The sequence below is a fragment of the Carcharhinus amblyrhynchos genome, chromosome 12 (assembly GCF_965287045.1).
Source record: "Carcharhinus amblyrhynchos chromosome 12, sCarAmb.v2.hapA, whole genome shotgun sequence".
NCBI lineage: Eukaryota > Metazoa > Chordata > Chondrichthyes > Carcharhiniformes > Carcharhinidae > Carcharhinus > Carcharhinus amblyrhynchos.
Window position 1 is genome coordinate 72,199,311 of NC_137335.1, and position 19,832 is coordinate 72,219,142.

The window sequence follows — 19,832 nt, forward strand, 5'->3', positions numbered from 1 at the left end:
GTGGAGAGTCTGCAGAAGGATCTAGATAGGCTGGGCGAATGGGCCAGGAACTGGCAAATGGAATTTAATGTTGGCAAATGTGAGGTTGCCCACTTTGGTCGGAATAATGGTAGGAAGGACTATTACTTACGTGGCGAAAAACTGCAGCATGCGACGGTGCAGAGGGACCTCGGGGTCCTTGTGCATGAGTCGCAAAAACCCAACCTGCAGGTGCAGCAAGTGGTCAGGAAGGCGAATGGGATGCTGGCCTTCATAGCGAGGGGGATTGAATATAAAAGTAGGGAGGTCTTGCTGCAGCTGTATAGGGCACTGGTGAGGCCGCAGCTGGAGTACTGTGTGCAGTTTTGGTCGCCACACTTACGCAAGGATATTTTGGCCTTGGAGGGAGTGCAGAGGAGGTTTACTAGGCTGATTCCGGAGTTGAAGGGGTTGAACTATGAGGAGAGGCTGAATAAACTAGGCTTGTACTCGTTAGAGTTTAGAAGAATGAGGGGGGGATCTCATTGAGACGTATAAGATGTTGAATGGGATGGATAGGATAGAGGTGGAGAGGCTCTTCCCGCTCAGGAAGGACAGTAGGACTAGGGGGCACAGCCTCAGGATAAAGGTGGGGGGGCAGTTTAGAACGGAGTTGAGGAGGAACTTCTTCACTCAAAGGGTGGTGAATCTCTGGAATTCTCTGCCCGTTGAAGTGGTGGAGGCTGCCTCGCTCAATATTTTTAAGACGTGGGTTGATAGGTTTTTGATAGGCAAGGGGATTAAGGGTTATGGGGAGAGGGCGGGAATGTGGAACTGAGCCACGACAGATCAGCCATGATCTTATTGAATGGCGGGGCAGGCTCGAAGGGCTAGATGGCCTACTCCTGCTCCTATTTCTTATGTTCTTATGTTCTGTTTTATGAGTCTATTTGACTGACAGCCCTAACTGCATCAAAGAGGGAATTAGCTGCGTTTGCTTACATAAGGAACAGATCGTCCATTTAGCTATTAGAAGCTTTTTGACTGAAGAGAGATCAAAGCCTGCATTGTTGATACAATCATTTTGCCCCTCATCAGTTCTAAAGTATTTCCTCTTTCCACCCCAGCTGCTGTGCCTGGCCCCATTTTTAACTGCAGTTTTTTTTTCAAGTCTTTGAGCCTTCCAAGAAAGTAGAAATGCTCTCCAATGCTGCTTTTTTTTAACATTAGCTTTTATATTATGCCTGCAAAGCTTCTCATTGCCTTTTTTTCACTTAATCTATTTGTTTTCAATCTGCCAAGCTTCAAGATTGGATAGGCTGGGTTTTTTAATATTTGAGATAAGAACATAAGAAATAGGAGCAGGAGTAGGCCATCTAGCCCTTCGAGCCTGCCCCGCCATTCAATAAGATCATGGCTGATCTGTCGTGGCTCTGTTCCACATTCCCGCCCTCTCCCCATAACCCTTAATCCCCTCTCTTATCAAAAACCCATCAACCCGCATCTTAAAAATATTTAGCGAGGTAGCCTCCACCACTTCAACGGGCAGAGAATTCCAGAGATTCACCACCCTTTGAGTGAAGAAGTTCCTTCTCAACTCCGTTCTAAACCGCTCCCCCTTTACCTTGAGGCTGTGCCCCCTAGTCCTACTATCCTTTCTGAGCGGGAAGAGTCTCTGCACCTCTATCCTATCCATCCCATTCATCATCTTATACGTCTCAATGAGATCTCCCCTCATTCTTCTAAACTCTAACGAGTACAAGCCTAGTTTATTCAGCCTCTCCTCATAGCTCAACCCCCTCAACTCTGGCATCAGCCTAGTAAACCTCCTCTGCACTCCCTCCAAGGCCAAAATATCCTTGCATAAGTACGGCGCCCAAAACTGCACACAGTACTCCAGCTGCGGCCTCACCAATGCCCTGTACAGCCGCAGCAAGACCTCCCTACTTTTATATTCAATCCCCCTCGCAATGAAGGCCAGCATCCCATTCGCCTTCCTGACCACCTGCTGCACCTGCAAGCTGGGTTTTTGCGACTCGTGCACAAGGACCCCAAGACCCCTCTGCACCGTCGCCTGCTGCAGTTTTTCACCACGTAAGTAATAATCCTTCCTACCATTATTCCTACCTAAAGTGGACCACCTTGCACTTGCCAACATTAAATTCCATTTGCCATTTCCTGGCCCATTCGCCCAGCCTATCTAGATCCTTCTGCAGACTCTCCACACCCTCCGCACAATTTGCCGTTCCACCAATCTTGGTGTCATCAGCAAATTTCAATACCCTACGCTCGGTTCCCTCCTCCAGATCATCTATATAAATGGTAAATAGCTGAGGCCCCAGCACCGACCCCTGGGGCACTCCACTAGTCACCATCCGCCAATCCGAATAGCGCCCATTGACCCCCACTCTCTGCCTCCTATTTGACAACCAATCCTCTATCCACGCTAACACCCTACCCCCAACTCCATGTCCCCTGACCTTCTGCAATAACCTCTTGTGAGGTACCTTGTCAAATGCCTTCTGAAAATCAAGAAAGACCACATCCACCGGCTCTCCTCTATCCACCGCCCTAGACACATCCTCATAGAACTCCAGTAAATTTGTCAGACACGACTTCCCTTTAATGAAACAGTGCTGCGTCTGCTCTATCAAGCAATCCTCTCAAGATGCCTCGCTATTTCCTCCTTGATGACGGATTCTAACATTTTACCTACAACAGACGTTAAACTAACCGGCCTATAATTCCCTGCCTTTTGCCTGGCACCCTTCTTAAACAACGGCGTAACATTAGCCGCTTTCCAATCTTCCGGCACTTCCCCGGAATCCAGCGACGTCTGGAAAATAACCACCAAGGCATCCACTATCACCTCCGCCATTTCTTTCAGAACCCTCGGATGCATTCCATCCGGTCCTGGGGACTTGTCCACAATCAGCCCCTCCAGTCTGTCGAGCACCCCCTCTCTCGTAACAGTAATGTCATTAAGACCCTCCAGTCCTACCACCTTTCCATCTCTAACACCCAGCAAATTATTCACGTCCTCCTCCGTGAAGACAGAAACAAAAAAGTTATTCAGGACCTCAGCCATATCCCCATCCCCTACCACTAAGTCCCCCTTCTCATCCTCTAAGGGTCCAACGTTCACCCTAGCCAGCCTCTTCCTTTTTATATATTTATAAAACTCTTGCTATCCTTTTTTATATTAAGCGCTAGCCCAGCTTCTTAGTTTCTCCTACCCTTCTTTATCAACTTCTTTGTCAATCTTTGTTGACATTTAAACCTCTCCCAATCCTCTTCTCGCCCACTACTCTTAGCTACTCTAAACGCCTCCGCTTTTAATTGAACACTTTCCTTCACCTCCTTCGTTATCCACGGCTTATTACCTCTCCTCCTACTGTCCTTTTTGACCATCGGAATAAATTTCTGCTGAGCACCAAGAAAGATCTCCTTAAAGATTCTCCACTGCTCCTCAGCAGACCTACCTTCCAACGTGCTCCCCCAGTCCACATTCGCCAATTCTTCTCTCATCCTACCGTACTCCCCTCTGTTCAAACAAAGGACGCGTGTCCAGCAACCCACTTTCTCCTCCTCCATCTGCACCAGAAACTCCACCATACAATGATCACTCTCCCCAAGAGGATCCTTCACCGCAAGGTCCCTAATTCTACCCGCCTCATTACATAGCACCAGATCCAAGATAGCTCACTCCCTCGTCGGCTCCAACACACACTGTTCCAGGAAACTATCCCGGCAGCATTCCAAGAACTCCTCCTCGAGCCCACCGCATCCAACGTGGGTCGACCAATCTATATGTAGATTGAAATCCCCCATAACTACGGCCGTCCCATTCCTGCACGCCGCACTTATTTGCGCGTTAACAGCCCGCCCCACCTCCAGATCATTATTCGGGGGCCTATAGATGTCACCCACCAGCGTCTTCCTCCCTTTGCTGTTCCTAATCTCTACCCACAACGATTCCGCTTTCTGCTCCTTGGCTCCAATATCATCCCTTGCTACCACCCTGATGCTATCCTTAATCAGCAGAGCTACACCCCCCCCTTTTCCCTCCCGCCTATCCTTCCTAAACACTTGATACCCCTGGACATTCAGCTCCCAGTCCCTGTCACCTTGCAGCCACGTCTCTGTAATGGCCACCAGATCATATCCATTTGTGCCGATCTGCGCCACCAGCTCATCCACTTTATTCCGAATGCTTCGTGCATTCAGATAAAGTGCCTTCATCCCAGTCTTCACCTGGACCCTATTTGCCATAATGCCACCAACCTTACTCACGCCCCCTACTCCCTCTATTATTGGGACATCCTCGGCCTCTTCCCTTACCTGTACCCTCTCCTCAACTCTAGACCCCGTAATGTCACCTACCCTCGCAGCCCCCCCCCCCCCCAGTTAGTTTAAAGCCCTGTCTACAGTCCTCTTTACTCTATTCGCCAGCACTCTGGTCCCAGCACGGTTCAGACCAACCCCATCCTGCCCGAACAGGTCGGGATGATTTAGCTTAAGTGCATAAAATAATGATGGGCCCTTGACAGAGTGCATATGGGAGGACCCATTTTAAATAGCAGAGGAATTATCAGGGGACATGGATTAAAAGTGATTGACTGAAAGAATAAAGGGGTGTTGAGGGGGAGATTATTTGACATGGAGTGGGATGACACGAGTGTTTAGAGGCAGAAAAACTTATAAAATTTGCAACGAATACTTGTGTGTTAGAAGTTCCAAGATTTATGAGGCTACTGCCATGGGCTGAAAAAATGCAATCTCTTTCTGGCGGCAGATATCGGATGGGCTGACTGGATGCTTCCTAGTATTCTGTGTGGGCGGGATTCCCCAATCTCGTCCATACCCATCCCACTGCCAGCAAGGATGGAGAATTTGGCACTCAGCCATCAGAATAATTTTGCCAGTGACTTATGGAATGAGGATGTAGAATCTTGTCCATTTGAGCATTGGCTCTTAAGTTTTACAAATCTGACTATTGTGGCTATCTTGGATTTAAAATTGACCAGAGTTTAATGACAATATCACAACATGCTAGATCCTGCATGAAGAGAACTGTTAATTAAAGCATCAGACCCATTCTACATGATTTTGCTTTCTCCCGATCAATGTTCGCATCCGTAGGAATTATTAATAATATTCTAGTATAATTCATTGGCATTGTGGGACATCATGATGACATGATAAGGTGCTGTACAAGTATGCAAGTTTTCTTATGATAGTTTTCTCACATTTGCAGCATTTAAGAGTGAGATGGTGGGCAACTGTTTGCTAGAAGGTTGTGTGTAGGCTGATATTTGGGTAACCCGCCCACTTTGTGTGGGTAGTATTTGCCTTCCAATGATTACATGTGATTGGGAGTCTCATGAGACATTATCTGTAATAATCTATAATTCTCTGCTTTATTGCTTACAAGCTAAAAACTCTAGTGTTCTGTGCCACCTTGATGCTCCTGCATTAGCTACAATTTCAGAAGTACACCTCATTGAATATGTGTGAAGAATTGAGCCATTGAGATGCAGTTGTTGTGGGGAAACCTAGAGGTTGGATTCAGTTGGATCATATACTTTATATGGACATTATATTAATATCTATTCAGTCTTATAATGACATAAATATTTGCAGAGGAATTCAGTTATAGGATTTAATGGATTTTTGGGTTGTGATAAAAGACATAACACGGAATTCTTCCTACAATAAATCATTTACATGAATTGAATATCACCTGGGAAGCCCTCCAGCAGTAATGGAATCACTCCAACTTTTCCACTGGTGGTAGCACTTTTTGTTTTGGAGTATCTCAGCCACTCTGTTTAACTTCCTTAGTTAGCTATGGATGGTGCCTTCATCTCTTAGAGCCTTTCTTTCTCAATAGAATGTTTCTTTGCTACACATTATGAAATATCTCCCAAAAAGTTTCCCAAGTTTTTTATTGATCTACCTCTTAACCTATTTTCCTAGTTCACTTAGCCAGCTTCGTCTTCACACCCTTACAATTCCCCTTACTTAGACTTGGTCTGCTCTTCCTCAAACTGAATGCTAAATTCAGTCACACTAAGCTCACTGCTACCTCAGTTATACCATCCTGCTTCACTGCTCACTACCATGTCTAGAATAGCCTGTTCTCTGGTTATCTCTAGAATGTGATATTCTAAGAAATCATTCCCAAAGTACTCCACAAATTCATCTCCCAGGCCACCTTTGCTGATCAGATTTGTCCACTCTACATGCAAATTAAAATGACTCATATAATTGCAATTCCTTTCTTACAAACCCCACCCCTACAGTGACTTTACTGTTCGGAACTCCTACAATTGGCGACTTCCCTATGCTTTTTTTTTATCTCCACCCAAACTGATTTTGTGTCTTGATCTTGAGAACTAAGGTCATCTCTTGCTGTTGCATGAATGTAATCACTAATTAACAGAGCAATCCCACCATCATTTCCTAGCTTCCTGTCCTTTCAAAATGTCAAGTATCCTTGAAAATTCAGGTCCCAGCATTGGTCACTTTGTAACCATATTTCTGTGATAACTATAGAATCATATGTACTTATTTCTATTTGAACTGCCACTTCATCTGTTTTGTTACAAATGCTGCAGTCAATCAGATATCGAGCCTTTAGTTCTATCTTTTTGCTATTTTTGCAAGCTCTGGCCTTATCTGCTGTCACATTCTTAAGTTTGTACATGCCGTCCCTTCCTGCATAGCCTCACAGTATCTCAAAGTCTTTTGCTCTTTTCCAACCTCGCTTTGTCTACAAAGTCTCACATGCTGTCTCACTCTTTTCAGCCTGGATGAAAGAAGAGAAAGAAAAAGCATAAAGCTCCCAACAGTCATGCTGTACTGCAACATGGAGAATTAAAAGTACACCGTGCACCTAATGAAAGGAGCCCTGGAGTGGAGAAAATGTTATTTTTTTCATAAACGTAATGCACAAATGCAGTTGAAAAATGATATGCTCCATCATTTTCAATAGCTTTGCCCATTAATTCAATAGGCAGTGTTAGCCAACTGCTTAGAAACTTTAAATCTACATCTGTGAGTAATTTCAACAAACCTTCTGTGCTCACAGAAACAAAAGATTGTTGAATATTGTGTTTGCTAGCAAATGAAATGGGTTTAATGCAGGATGTTGTTTTATACATGAGCATAAAATAACAATGAAAGCTGTGCCAGCTAACAATTATTTTTGTGCTTCTTGTTCAACAGAAAACTCTTAAGAGTGCTTTAGAAACTGAGATTTTTCCGTAAAAGGCTTCATCATTATTTGACATAAATAGCTGCAATACAGTCGATACTCATGCCTGACTGAATATTTTTCAATTATTATTGACTCATGAAAGCTTTGTGTTGTTATCACGCTGCTTTACGTTATATACACAAGATAACTGGAACACAGTGTTACAGAATAAATATGTTGTATAAAATACTTTTCATACTATGGGCAACAAAATGAAAAATTCTACTATTTTTCATTATTGTGATGCTTGTGTCAAATTGACTTTACAAATTATTCTCTGGATTATTATGTTTTGGAAGATGAAAATTAAAAGCGGGCAAAACTGAAAAAATAATATTAATAGAAAACCAGGTGCTAGAACAGCATGTTAACTGTATGAGCTTCATAGGCATGACTACTTTTTGCAACTGTGCACGCTCTTTGCAGAACAACATACAAAAGATTTTGTAAATAAGAACTGTTTGTATGGATTGACTGCAAAAAATATACTAATTATGATCCCTTTGTTTCTCACCATCGTGTTCGATAGTAATTCAATATTAAAAATATATGGATTGCACCAAATTGGAGTATAGTTAATAGAGAGACTGTGACGAAATACAAGAAGTCACATTTGCTGAAAAGATATATAAATGAGGTAGGAATATGGAATCCAACTACTCTTTGGAAATTAATTGTCTGAAATTAAACTAAAGGAGTCAATTTATAGATCCCAATAAGTAGCAATAGTCCTCTAAAAAGTGCAGACGAAACACTTTAGGGACGGTCTTACCATCTCAGTAAGGCCACAGGAGAGCCGAGGAATCAGGTTTGCGAGCTTGCTGGATCCAGATATCCAGCCTCGATTTCCAGCGTGCGGTTGAATAAGTTATTTAAATGTATGTAAAACCTAATTTACCTGTACACAATCATCTGGGCCCTGTGTGGCCTCGCTGGGGGAGGTTCTCTCTGACAAGGATCACGCATGGTTCCCCCATTAACGGGACCAGATGTGATAGCCTCATCAGTAGAACTGGAGGCCATTGAGGCCTGCCCAGGAGGTCGGGGCATGGGCAGTGTCCCTTGGGTAGTGTCAGCCTGGCACCCTGGCAGTGTCGGGGGGCAGGACCTGACAGGCACACCACAGCGATCAGTGGGGAAGGAGAGGGCTAACAACTGCACACTGCACAACGATTGGTGAGGGAGTGACAGTTGTGCAAGTGATAGGTGGAGGAAGAGGGGGGACTGTTACACGATCTGCACAGTGATTGGTGGGGGAGGAGGGGGGACTGCTGCATGCTCTGCACAGTGATTGGTGGTGGTGGGGCGGGGGTTGGGGGGTGACCTCAGTGTGCTCTGCACAGTGATCGGTGCGGGGTGAGAAAGGGTGGTGATTGGTTTGGCGGGGAGGGGTGTGCAAATGGCCGCAGGGTCCGTGGTGGTATGCTGTCCATCATCGAACATTCCTTCTCCTTTCCTCCTGCGACACGCCATTGTTCAGCTGCTTCCTCTCCAAAATTTTCCTTCAGCCCTTAACCCTGCTTTGATTCCAAATTTGAGCTCACTTTTGTTGTTACGATGATAAAGTAGCTCTAGTAATGTCCTCCGAGAACTAGGCAGATTAGGACTATAAAACTTTACATTTGTGTAGTTAGGACCATTCAGAAAGGTCATTTTATTGCTATCCCCTTTCTAGTTAATGAGCTTTAGCTCCTCCATCAGGCAGTCAGCAGCCTTTGTTCGCTCTGTATCTGTGCCATCACTTTCTGCACTATCTTTTGCAAAGTTACACAGCAGATCATCTTTCTAGGTGTCCGAACCCATTAGAAGTATGGTTCCAGAGATCATTGTGACTGTTACTGCGAAAATCACTGTAATTTACTTGAATGTCAGCTGTGTACAGTACACTTTCATTGGATGTTCACGTCTGTGCCAATTGTAGTCATTATTCCAGCAGTTCATTTTGAATGATGGTACAGTTTCAACAAACTGTCTTATTTCACACTGTTGTCTTTCGTCTGCAGTAGTAATATACTTCCGCCCCTCAGATCACACATGGTTGTTGATTCATCTACATTTTCCTTCACATGAGCTGTTTTTGACAATCTTGCAATTTATGTTCCAGGTAATTTCCACAACTCAGGAACAGTTCCAAAATAGTCAACTTGTCTTGTGCCTGTGTCCACATCTTTGATTTGATTTATTATTGTCACATGTATTAACATAAAGTGAGAAGTGTTGTTTCTTGTGCGCAATACAGACAAAACATACCGTTCGTAGAGAAGTAAAGGAGAGAGTGCAGAATGTAGTATCACAGTCATAGCTAGGGTTTAGAGAAACATCAGCTTAATGCAAGGTAAGTCCATTCAAAAGTCTGACAGCAGTAGGGAAGAAGCTGTTCTTGATTCGGTTGGTACGTGACCTCAGACTTTTATATCTTTTTCCCAATGGAATAAGGTGAAAGAGAGAATTCCGGGGTGCATCAGGTCCTTAATTATGTCGGTTGCTTTGCCAAGGCAGCAGGAAGTGTAGCCAGAATCAATGGATGGGAGACTGGTTTGTGTGATGGATTGAGCTACATTCACGACCTTTTGTAGTTCCTTGTGGTCTTGGGCAGAGCAGGAGCCAAACCAAGCTATGATCCAACTAGAAAGAATGCTTTCTACGGTGCATCTGTAAAAGTTGGTGAGAGTTGTAGCTAACATTAAATTTCTTTAGTCTTCTAAGAAAGTAGAGGCATTAGTGGGCTTTCTTAATTACAGTGTCGGCATGGGGGGGAACAGGTCAAGTTGTTGATGATCTGGACACCTGAAAACCTGTTCACTTTCTTATTCACATTATTGTCCATTAATTAGTTCCCCTTCTCCACCTTCACCAGTTCTACTTGATTGATCAAGACTTTCAGCTGCTGCATCTAAAAAAAAGTTTATTTCTTAGTTACAAGTACGTTTACATTCACACTGCAAGTTACTGTGAAAATCCCCTATTCACCACACTGTCATGCCTGTTCGGGTACACTGAGGGAGAATGGTCAGTGCTCCTAACCAGCACGTCTTTGGACTGTGGGAGGAAACTGGAGCACCCGGAGGAAACTTGCACAGGCATGGGGAGAACGTGCAAACTCCACACAGATAGTGACCCAAGCCGGGAATTGAACCCTTAGACTAAGTAAGCATCAGTTTCTTCTGAACCTGTGCAAACTTGAGAAGATTATGTCTGCAGGGATATTGCTCAACTGGAGCAACGTTTTCTGTGACTACCTGTTTTAGTACTTCTCAGCTTATTCCCAAACATCTCTCCACGTCATTTTAATAACTCTTTCAGGTCATTTGGATTTTCCTCTGGAAGGTAACTCAATAATTTATTCCAATTTTTGATAACTTTCTTATTATCCACTTTAATTTGAGGAATGTCAAATTTAAAATCATAGAATCTACAGTCCAGAAGGAGGCCACTTGGCCCATTGAGCCGTACCAATGACAGTCCCACCAAGGTTCTATCCCCGCAACCCATATATTTACCCTCCTAATCCCCCTGACACTATGGGACAATTTATCATGGCCAATCAACCTAACCCACACATTTTTGGACTGTGGGACAAAACCGGAGTATCCAGAGGAAACCCACAGGGAAAATGTGCAAACTTCACACAATCACCTGAGGTTAGAATTTAACCCGGGTCCCTGGCGCTGTGAGGCAGGAGTGCTAACCACTGTGCCAGCATGCCACCCTGTATTTGGTTCGTGACTCTGAGTTGTAACCACTAACACATCCTTTTTTCACTTTTCTCCCATACCAGTAATACTATTTGCACATATTCACACGACACACTCTGAGTTTTTCTTCTATCTGGCGTTCTTATCAAATAATTCACCTCATTCAATTTCCTTTGTGGCAATTAGGGGATTTTCACAGGAACTTCACTGTAGTGTTAATGTAAGCCCACCTGTGACATTAATAAATAAACTTTAAACTTTCAATTTGATAAGGCCAACTAAACCTTGCCTTTAAAGGTTTGTCTACCACTGGTAGTATTACCAAGACTTTATCCCCACTAGCAAAAGCTGCGAATTTTTGATTTATCTGCTTCCTGTTTCATCACATGCTGTGCCACTTTTAAACGTCACCTAGCCGCCTCACTCTACTCTATTCAATCTTTCCCTAAGATTTGACACACTGTTCAATAACGTAGTCTCAAAATGCTGACTCGCCAATTTCTGCTTAATTTAAGTTATCCTCTTACCTTATGACCAAAAATCAATTCAACTGGACTGAATTTAGTTGAGTCATTAGGTGCATTCCTAATTGCAAAAAGTACAAATGGAATTCCGTTATCCCAATCCTCCAGATAATCTTGACGATAAGCCCTCAACATTGTGTTTAAAGTTTGATGCCATTGCGCTAACGCTCCCTGCGATTCTGGATAGTACACAGTTGATTTAAATTGTTTTACTAAGCTATCCATGATTTCTTTGAATATCCTTGATCTGATTGTATTCCTATGGGTAAACCATATCCAGTAAAAAATTTAAGCAACCCCTCTACAATCCTTTTAGCTGTAATATTGCCTAATGGAATAGCCTCTGGAAATCTAGTAGACACATTCATTATGGTCAATAGATTTTAATTCCCACTTTTTGTTTTAGAGAGGGGTCCTACACAATCAATTAAGACCCTTGCAAAAATTCCTCAAATGCTGGATTAGGTATCATGGGTGATGTTTTATCATCACATGAGGTTTCCCCATTATCCAACATGTGACATGACTGGCAAAATTCAACCACACCTTTTATGCAGTCCAGGCCAATAAGAATTTTTCTGTATTTTAGCTCAAGTTTTCTTTACTCCCAAATAACTCCCTACTGTTCCCCCATGTGCTACCCACAATACCTCCTTTCTATACCCTACCAGTAATACCACTTAATGAATTTCTGCTCATTTTTCATCCTCCTGAATATGTAAAGGTCTCCAATTCCTCATTTAGACACCATTTTTTAAGTATTGACATTCTGGAATACACTCGGATTCTTCTTCTGTGTATACTTTCTGATACGGTTTTATCTCTATCTTTCTGTTGTAACTGCCAATTTTCCTGAACTAAAAATATCCATTTTATCTTCCATCTGTTTTTGTTCTTTTCTTTTTTTGATCAAAATATCATTTCTGATAATTGAACTTCAACTTTTTTATCTTCATTCTTTGATTTCTCCTCTTAACCTGTGACTTTGTGACCTTGTTACCATACAATCAGGAAAAATCCCAGGATATGCGTCCTATAACAACCCAGATGTTTTATTTTCCACTGGCTTTTCAACCACAGCAGGCATCACTCCCACCTGTGATCCAGCTATATTGTTACCCAAGATAAACTGTATCCTCAAAGATAATTTCTCTATTATTCTTACTAGTACTTCATCACTCTTCACTGGACTCTCCAATCTCTCCTTGTATAATGGAACACTACTCTTCTCACCCTGAATTCCACACATTACCACCTTTTCTGGCAATACTCCTCCCAAACTACACAAGTCCTCATTTCTTACCATCAAAGATTGACTTGCCCCATATCTCTTAAAATTTTAATTTCTTTACCAACTTTTCCTGGTACACATGAGTAAACTTTATCACACAAGTAAATTCTTTAAAGAGATCTGATATTTTCTTATCAACCAACCTCTGACCAGGCTGTACATTCTTTTGCACCTCTTGATTCAACAGGGGTTTCTGTTACCATTTTAACAGAAGCACTGGGAAGACTGATGTGATAAAACAGGATAAGTCAGTGAAGTTTGTTAAACCACCAACACTATGACTTTGTGTGTTCTACTTTGTTACAGTGAAAACATCTGAGGCTTTTCATTTCTCTTCCAGCTTCCTATGTTTCCTTTTTAACCTGAGGTACACTCTTTACTATCTCCCATGAGGTCTCCTTTACCGTTCATCTAAGGCTTTCGTTTTCCCCCAGTTGCTCCTCCTCACTGATATTGAAGCTAAACTTTGATTTATGAACTAATTCGCAATCATCTGCTTTTTTGCTGCCAACCGCGCAGTTTTAACCCTTCTGCTCTTCTACATGAGTTCTCACTACTTCGGGAAGTGAATTTTTAAACACCTCCAAAACAATCATTTCTCTAAGAGCATCATATGTCCGGTCTATTTTCAAGGCCCTTGTATTGTTTGATCCTTTCAAATTCTATTACATTAATAAGTTCATAAGATATAGGAGCAGAATTAGGCCATTTAGCCCATCGAGTCCACTCCGCCATTTGATCATGGCTGATATGCTCCTCATCCCCGTTTTCTTGCCTCTCCCCATAACACTTCAGCTGTTACCAATTAAAAATCTGTCTAACTTCTCAAATTTGCTCACTGTCCCAGCATCCACCGCACTTTGGGGTAGCAAATTCCACAGATTCACAACTCTTTGGGAGAAATAATTCTCATCTCTGTTTAAATTTGCTACCCTTTATCCTAAGACTATGACCTCTCATACTAGAATGCCCCACCAGCAGAAGCATTCGTTCCATGTCTACCTTTATCCATACCGTTTATCGTCTTGTATACCTCAGTTTGACCAGGTTTTATCCTTAGATTGTCTGTAGGCTTCTGGCACTAGTTCATATGCACTTAAGATGGCTTTTTTCACCTCATCATAATCCCTCGATACCTCCCCTGATGAAAACTTCTCACTAGTTCTACCTACCAGCTTTATTTGAATCACATGGTCTGTGGCCATTTTATTTGTTTCGCTACTTTCTCAAATGAAATGAAAAAATTCTATTTCCCTCTCATCAAATCTTGGTTTGCACATAATTAAACAGATCCCCACCAGGCCTCTGCCTATGATGCTTTCAGTCTTCCTCACTGTTCTCATTCCTTCCAGACTGTACTTTTCCCTTTACTTCCAAATAATGCAGCTTGAAGTAGAAGCAAAGGAAAAAGAGAGAGTAGCAAAAGCCAAAAAAGGGAGGCTATTGCAGCAGAAAATGCAAGAGAAAGAGAGGAACAAAGAACAAAATAATTGAAACTGCTTGAATTACAGGCAATTTTAATTTGACTTGCAATTTTCAGTTCCAGTTACCAAAGTTCAAATTCACTCTCTTTTTCCCTTTCCATTGCCTTTCCCTTTACCAACTGCAGCATTTTTGTCAATACTAATTGCCTTGTTTTTGTCACCTTTTGTAAACCATCCTGAGTGACTTCTATCTTTAGGAAACTTTTAGCCAGTGCAAGAGCTGTTATTCCACAAGATATTCTCTATTTAAACTGAATGCAACTCCTGGAAATAAAACACAAATATACTCATCACTCACCATTTTTGAGTCCAATAATCCCAAACCAAGAAGGAATATAGATTTTAATCCTGCAATAGAGTCCCCATTTGTTAAGACATGGGCCAGAAACTCCAAAGTGTTTTATGAAGATAGCCTAGACTCTTAAGTTTTTGCATGGTTTCACTCTGGGTATGATTCAAGTGACCCACTAAGAAGCCTTTATCAAACAAAGTTTATTTAAGAACACAGTTAAAAGTATCGTAAAATATTTAGCATAATTTTGACCAATTACAGGAATCAAACTTGATAACATAAGAACATAAGAAATAGGAGCAGGAGTAGGCCACCTAGCCCTTCGAGCCTGCCCCACCATTCAGTAAGATCATGGCTGATCTGTCGTGGCTGAGTTCCACATTCCCGCCCTCTCCCCATAACCCTTAATCCCCTGTCTTATCAAAAACCCATCAACCCGCTTCTTAAAAATATTTAGCAAGGTAGCCTCCACCACTTCAACGGGCAGAGAATTCCAGAGATTCACCACCCTTTGAGTGAAGAAATTCTTCCTCAACTCCGTTCTATACCACCCCCCCCTTTATCTTGAGGCTGTGCCCCCTAGTCCTACTGTCCTTTCTGAGCGGGAAGAGTCTCTCCACCTCTATCCTATCCATCCCATTCATCATCTTATACGTCTCAATGAGATCTCCCCTCATTCTTCTAAACTCTAACGAGTACAAGCCTAGTTTATTCAGCCTCTCCTCATAGTTCAACCCCCTCAACTCCGGCATCAGCCTAGTAAACCTCCTCTGCACTCCCTCCAAGGCCAAAATATCCTTGCGTAAGTATGGCGCCCAAAACTGCACACAGTACTCCAGCTGCGGCCTCAGCAATGCCCTATACAGCCGCAGCAAGACCTCCCTACTTTTATATTCAATCCCCTCGCTATGAAGGCCAGCATCCCATTCGCCTTCCTGACCATAAGTATTGTATAAACCTGCACAACTAGCTAACAATGATGTTCCAAGTCAAATAGCACCCAGCATCCCTTCTAGGATTGGCACAAAAAGCAAGTGACGTAAGATTTTGCAGCTTTTTGACACCTGCTGTAAGTTGGTCTTTGAATGTTGGGCTGAAACTCTGAGGCTTCCCAGTCCTGGAACTTTCAGCATGCCTCTGGAGAAAGAGAGTCAGAAGCACGCTGCTTTCTTTCACTAGCTTCTAATAACAATAAGCCAAAACTAAAAACTGTCCCCAGGCATTGCCTGACCTGTCAATTATACCCAGCAATTCCAAAAGGATCCTAAAACCCAAGGACACTGCATTAGGCCAGATTAAAAATAGCCATGATATCCATTATATTGCTTCAGTAACAATTAGAGGACACCGGTTACAGACATTACGGTGTCAAAATATGTGCTAGGAGCTGCTTGAAAAAATCTGCAAAGAAACCTGATTAAAACACATTTCTTAAAGGCACAGTATCATTGCACTTCTAACTTCTCCCCTATTCCCTCTCTTATTTCTCTTCCAATCCCTCTTCTGAAGATATTTACATCTAGTTAAGATATGGTTAGACCGGACACAGTTTTTATTTGACAAAATTCATTGGATTTTCTTTTGTATTTAAGATTCTGATGCTGTGTTTACTGTATAGTTAGATAGATCATAGTTCGAATCCAGTATCTTGGAAGCAAACCTGATGATCTGTAGTAACAAATTGTCACAGTTGGCCTGCAGTGCATTCATTTTGGATATTCCTATGGAAAATTAACCAGCTATCATTATTTGCTTGCAAACCTTGAATGATGAGTGTTGGCAAGCTTTTCAATGATGGGAGACATCACTGCCATGCTTGATCCTGTTCCACCTGACATTAAGCAACTGTTTCTGGGTAGCAGTCAGGAGCAGAAGTCTTGGCTTATTTTGTCTTCCTTAAAATGGATGCTGAAGTTCACACCAACCTCCTCCACGAGATTAGATAGTGCAACAGACTAGAAATTGAATTGAGGACCTTCCTGGCCTGCATGGCTCATGAACTTACTGAATAGCCTTTTATTTTAGCCTTTGTGCAAGTTCCACTAAATTAAATGGTGAATTATTATCACAGGTATTCAATCTATATACTGAAAATTTATATAGCAATTTTAATGTAATTACTATTTGAAGCTATCTTGGATCTGGTATTATGTAATGAGGCGGGTAGAATTAGGGACCTTGCGGTGAAGGATCCTCTTGGGAGAGTGATCATTGTATGGTGGAGTTTCTGGTGCAGATGGAGGAGGAGAAAGTGGGTTCCTGGACATGCGTCCTTTGTTTGAACAGAGGGGAGTACAGTAGGATGAGAGAAGAATTGGCGAATGTGGACTGGGGGAGCGCGTTGGAAGGTAGGTCTGCTGAGGAGCAGTGGAGGATCTTTAAGGAGATCTTTCTTGGTGCTCAGCAGAAATTTATTCCGATGGTCAAAAAGGACCGTAGGAGGAGAGGTAATAAGCCGTGGATAACGAAGGAGGTGAAGGAAAGTGTTAAATTAAAAGCGGAGGCGTTTAGAGTAGCTAAGAGTAGTGGGCGAGAAGAGGATTGGGAGAGGTTTAAATGTCAACAAAGATTGACAAAGAATTTGATAAAGAAGGTTAGGAGAAACTATGAAGCTGGGCCAGCGCTTAATATAAAAAAGGATAGCAAGAGTTTTCATAAATATATAAAAAGGAAGAGGCTGGCTAGGGTGAACGTTGGACCCTTAGAGGATGAGAAGGGGATGGAGAAATGGCTGAGGTCTTGAATAACTTTTTTGTTTCGGTCTTCACGGAGGAGGATGTGAATAATTTGCCGGGTGTTAGAGATGGAAAGGTGGTAGGACGGGAGGGTCTCAGTGACATTATTGTTACGAGAGAGGCGGTGCTCGACAGACTGGAGGGGCTGATTGCGGACAAGTCCCCAGGATCGGATGGAATGCATCCGAGGGTTCTGAAAGAAATGGCGGAGGTGATAGTGGATGCCTTGGTGGTTATTTTCCAAACGTCGCTGGATTCCGGGGAAGTGCCGGAGGATTGGAAAGCGGCTAATGTTACGCCGTTGTTTAAGAAGGGTGGCAGCAAAAGGCAGGGAATTATAGGCCGGTTAGTTTAACATCTGTTGTAGGTAAAATGTTAGAATCCGTCATCAAGGAGGAAATAGCGAGGCATCTTGAGAGGAATTGCTTGATAGAGCAGGCGCAGCACGGTTTCGTTAAGGGAAGTTGTGTCTGACAAATTTACTGGAGTTCTATGAGGATGTGTCTAGGGCGGTGGATAGAGGAGAGCCGGTGGATGTGGTCTTTCTTGATTTTCAGAAGGCATTTGACAAGGTACCTCACAAGAGGTTATTGCAGAAGGTCAGGGGACATGGAGTTGGGGGTAGGGTGTTAGCGTGGATAGAGGATTGGTTGTCAAATAGGAGGCAGAGAGTGGGGGTCAGTGGGTGCTATTCGGATTGGCGGTTGGTGACTAGTGGAGTGCCCCAGGGGTCGGTGCTGGGGCCTCAGCTATTTACCATTTATATAGATGATCTGGAGGAGGGAACCGAGTGTATGGTGTCGAAATTTGCTGATGACACCAAGATTGGGGGAACGGCAAATTGTGCGGAGGGTGTGGAGAGTCTGCAGAAGGATCTAGATAGGCTGGGCGAATGGGCCAAGAAATGGCAAATGGAATTTAATGTTGGCAAGTGCGAGGTGGTCCACTTTGGTAGGAATAATGGTAGGAAGGATTATTACTTACGTGGTGAAAAACTGCAGCAGGCGACGGTGCAGAGGGACCTCGGGGTCCTTGTGCATGAGTCGCAAAAACCCAGCCTGCAGGTGCAGCAGGTGGTCAGGAAGGCGAATAGGATGCTGGCCTTCATAGCGAGGGGGATTGAATATAAAAGTAGGGAGGTCTTGCTGCAGCTGTATAGGGCATTGGTAAGGCCGCAGCTGGAGTAGTGTGTGCAGTTTTGGGCGCCGTACTTACGCAAGGATATTTTGGCCTTGGAGGGAGTGCAGAGGAGGTTTACTAGGCTGATGCCGGAGTTGAAGGGGTTGAGCTATGAGGAGAGGCTGAATAAATTAGGCTTGTACTCGTTAGAGTTTAGAAGAATGAGGGGAGACCTCATTGAGTCATATAAGATGATGAATGGGATGGATAGGATAGAGGTGGAGAGACTCTTCCCGCTCAGAAAGGACAGTAGGACTAGGGGGCACAGCCTCAAGATAAAGGGGGGCAGTTTAGAACGGAGTTGAGGAAGAACTTCTTCACCCAAAGGGTGGTGAATCTCTGGAATTCTCTGCCCGTTGAAGTGGTGGAGGCTGCCTCGCTAAATATTTTTAAGACGCGGGTTGATGGGTTTTTGATAAGAGAGGGGATTAAGGGTTATGGGAGAGGGCGGGAATGTGGAACTGAGCCACGACAGATCAGCCATGATCTTATTGAATGGCGGGGCAGGCTCGAAGGGCTAGATGGCCTACTCCTGCTCCTATTTCTTATGTTCTTATGTTCTTATGTTAGAACCAGCCAGCCCAGGACCTGATTCAGACATGCCCATGGAGGTAGATAGCAGCGATATGAACAGTGATGGCAGCAGAATGTTGGATGACACTGAGGAACCATCTACTTCAGAAGAAAAGTTATATTTTATGGACTCGTCTGATCTGGATGGTGACAAAGATGAAGAGCCTGTCAGAACAATCAGGTATTCCTTTATCATATGCCATAGTATCCATCAAAGGGAGAGATATACTTCTTTCATTGGGCAATGGTCAATGAATTTTATACTGTATTTCAGACTCTGAAGCTATTTAGTTGGATCATGGTTAGACTCTGTATATTGAAAGCAAATATGATCTGTATATAAACAAATTGCTCCAGTTAGCACACACAGTGCGTCCATCTTTGGATATACTTAAACATGAGTCAATTGTAATACTTCTATGACAGTTATAGTACTTACTTGTAACTGAAACCAATTTATTCATTATATAATTGTGATTATACAAAGACTTTCAATGGATTGTTGAGGAGCTTCTCCTTCAGCAGTAAGAAAATCACATGGAAGAAGTAAAGAACAAGATGGGCTCTTCAATCTATCAAACCTTTGTTTCACAAACAAGTAATACGTGCCACCCTGAATGAACTGTAGAAGTTTAAATCATAAACTAAGTTAGGGAGCTACGTAATTGAAGACAAAACTTCCAAGAAGATTAAACTCTCTTAAGAAATGTCTCTCTGACCTTCCCTAAGGTATTCAATCAAAGCTCAGTAATTTTAATTCAGAATTTATTGTACAATACTGACCAGTGTATTCTTCAGGAGTGATGGTTCCATCTCTTGTCCATCATGCTTCGTTACCCT

The 19,832-nt window shown here is 42.9% G+C and overlaps 1 protein-coding gene across 1 annotated transcript in view; it reads left to right on the forward strand.

Annotated features, from left to right (window-relative positions):
* prkd3 (protein kinase D3) overlaps positions 1-19,832 on the forward strand; it is a 345,856-nt gene that overhangs the window by 236,628 nt on the left and 89,396 nt on the right. Inside the window, exon 10 of the mRNA XM_080200692.1 lies at positions 18,990-19,173. Coding sequence (XP_080056818.1) covers positions 18,990-19,173 — 184 coding nt within the window. The remainder of the gene's footprint in view (positions 1-18,989; positions 19,174-19,832) is intronic.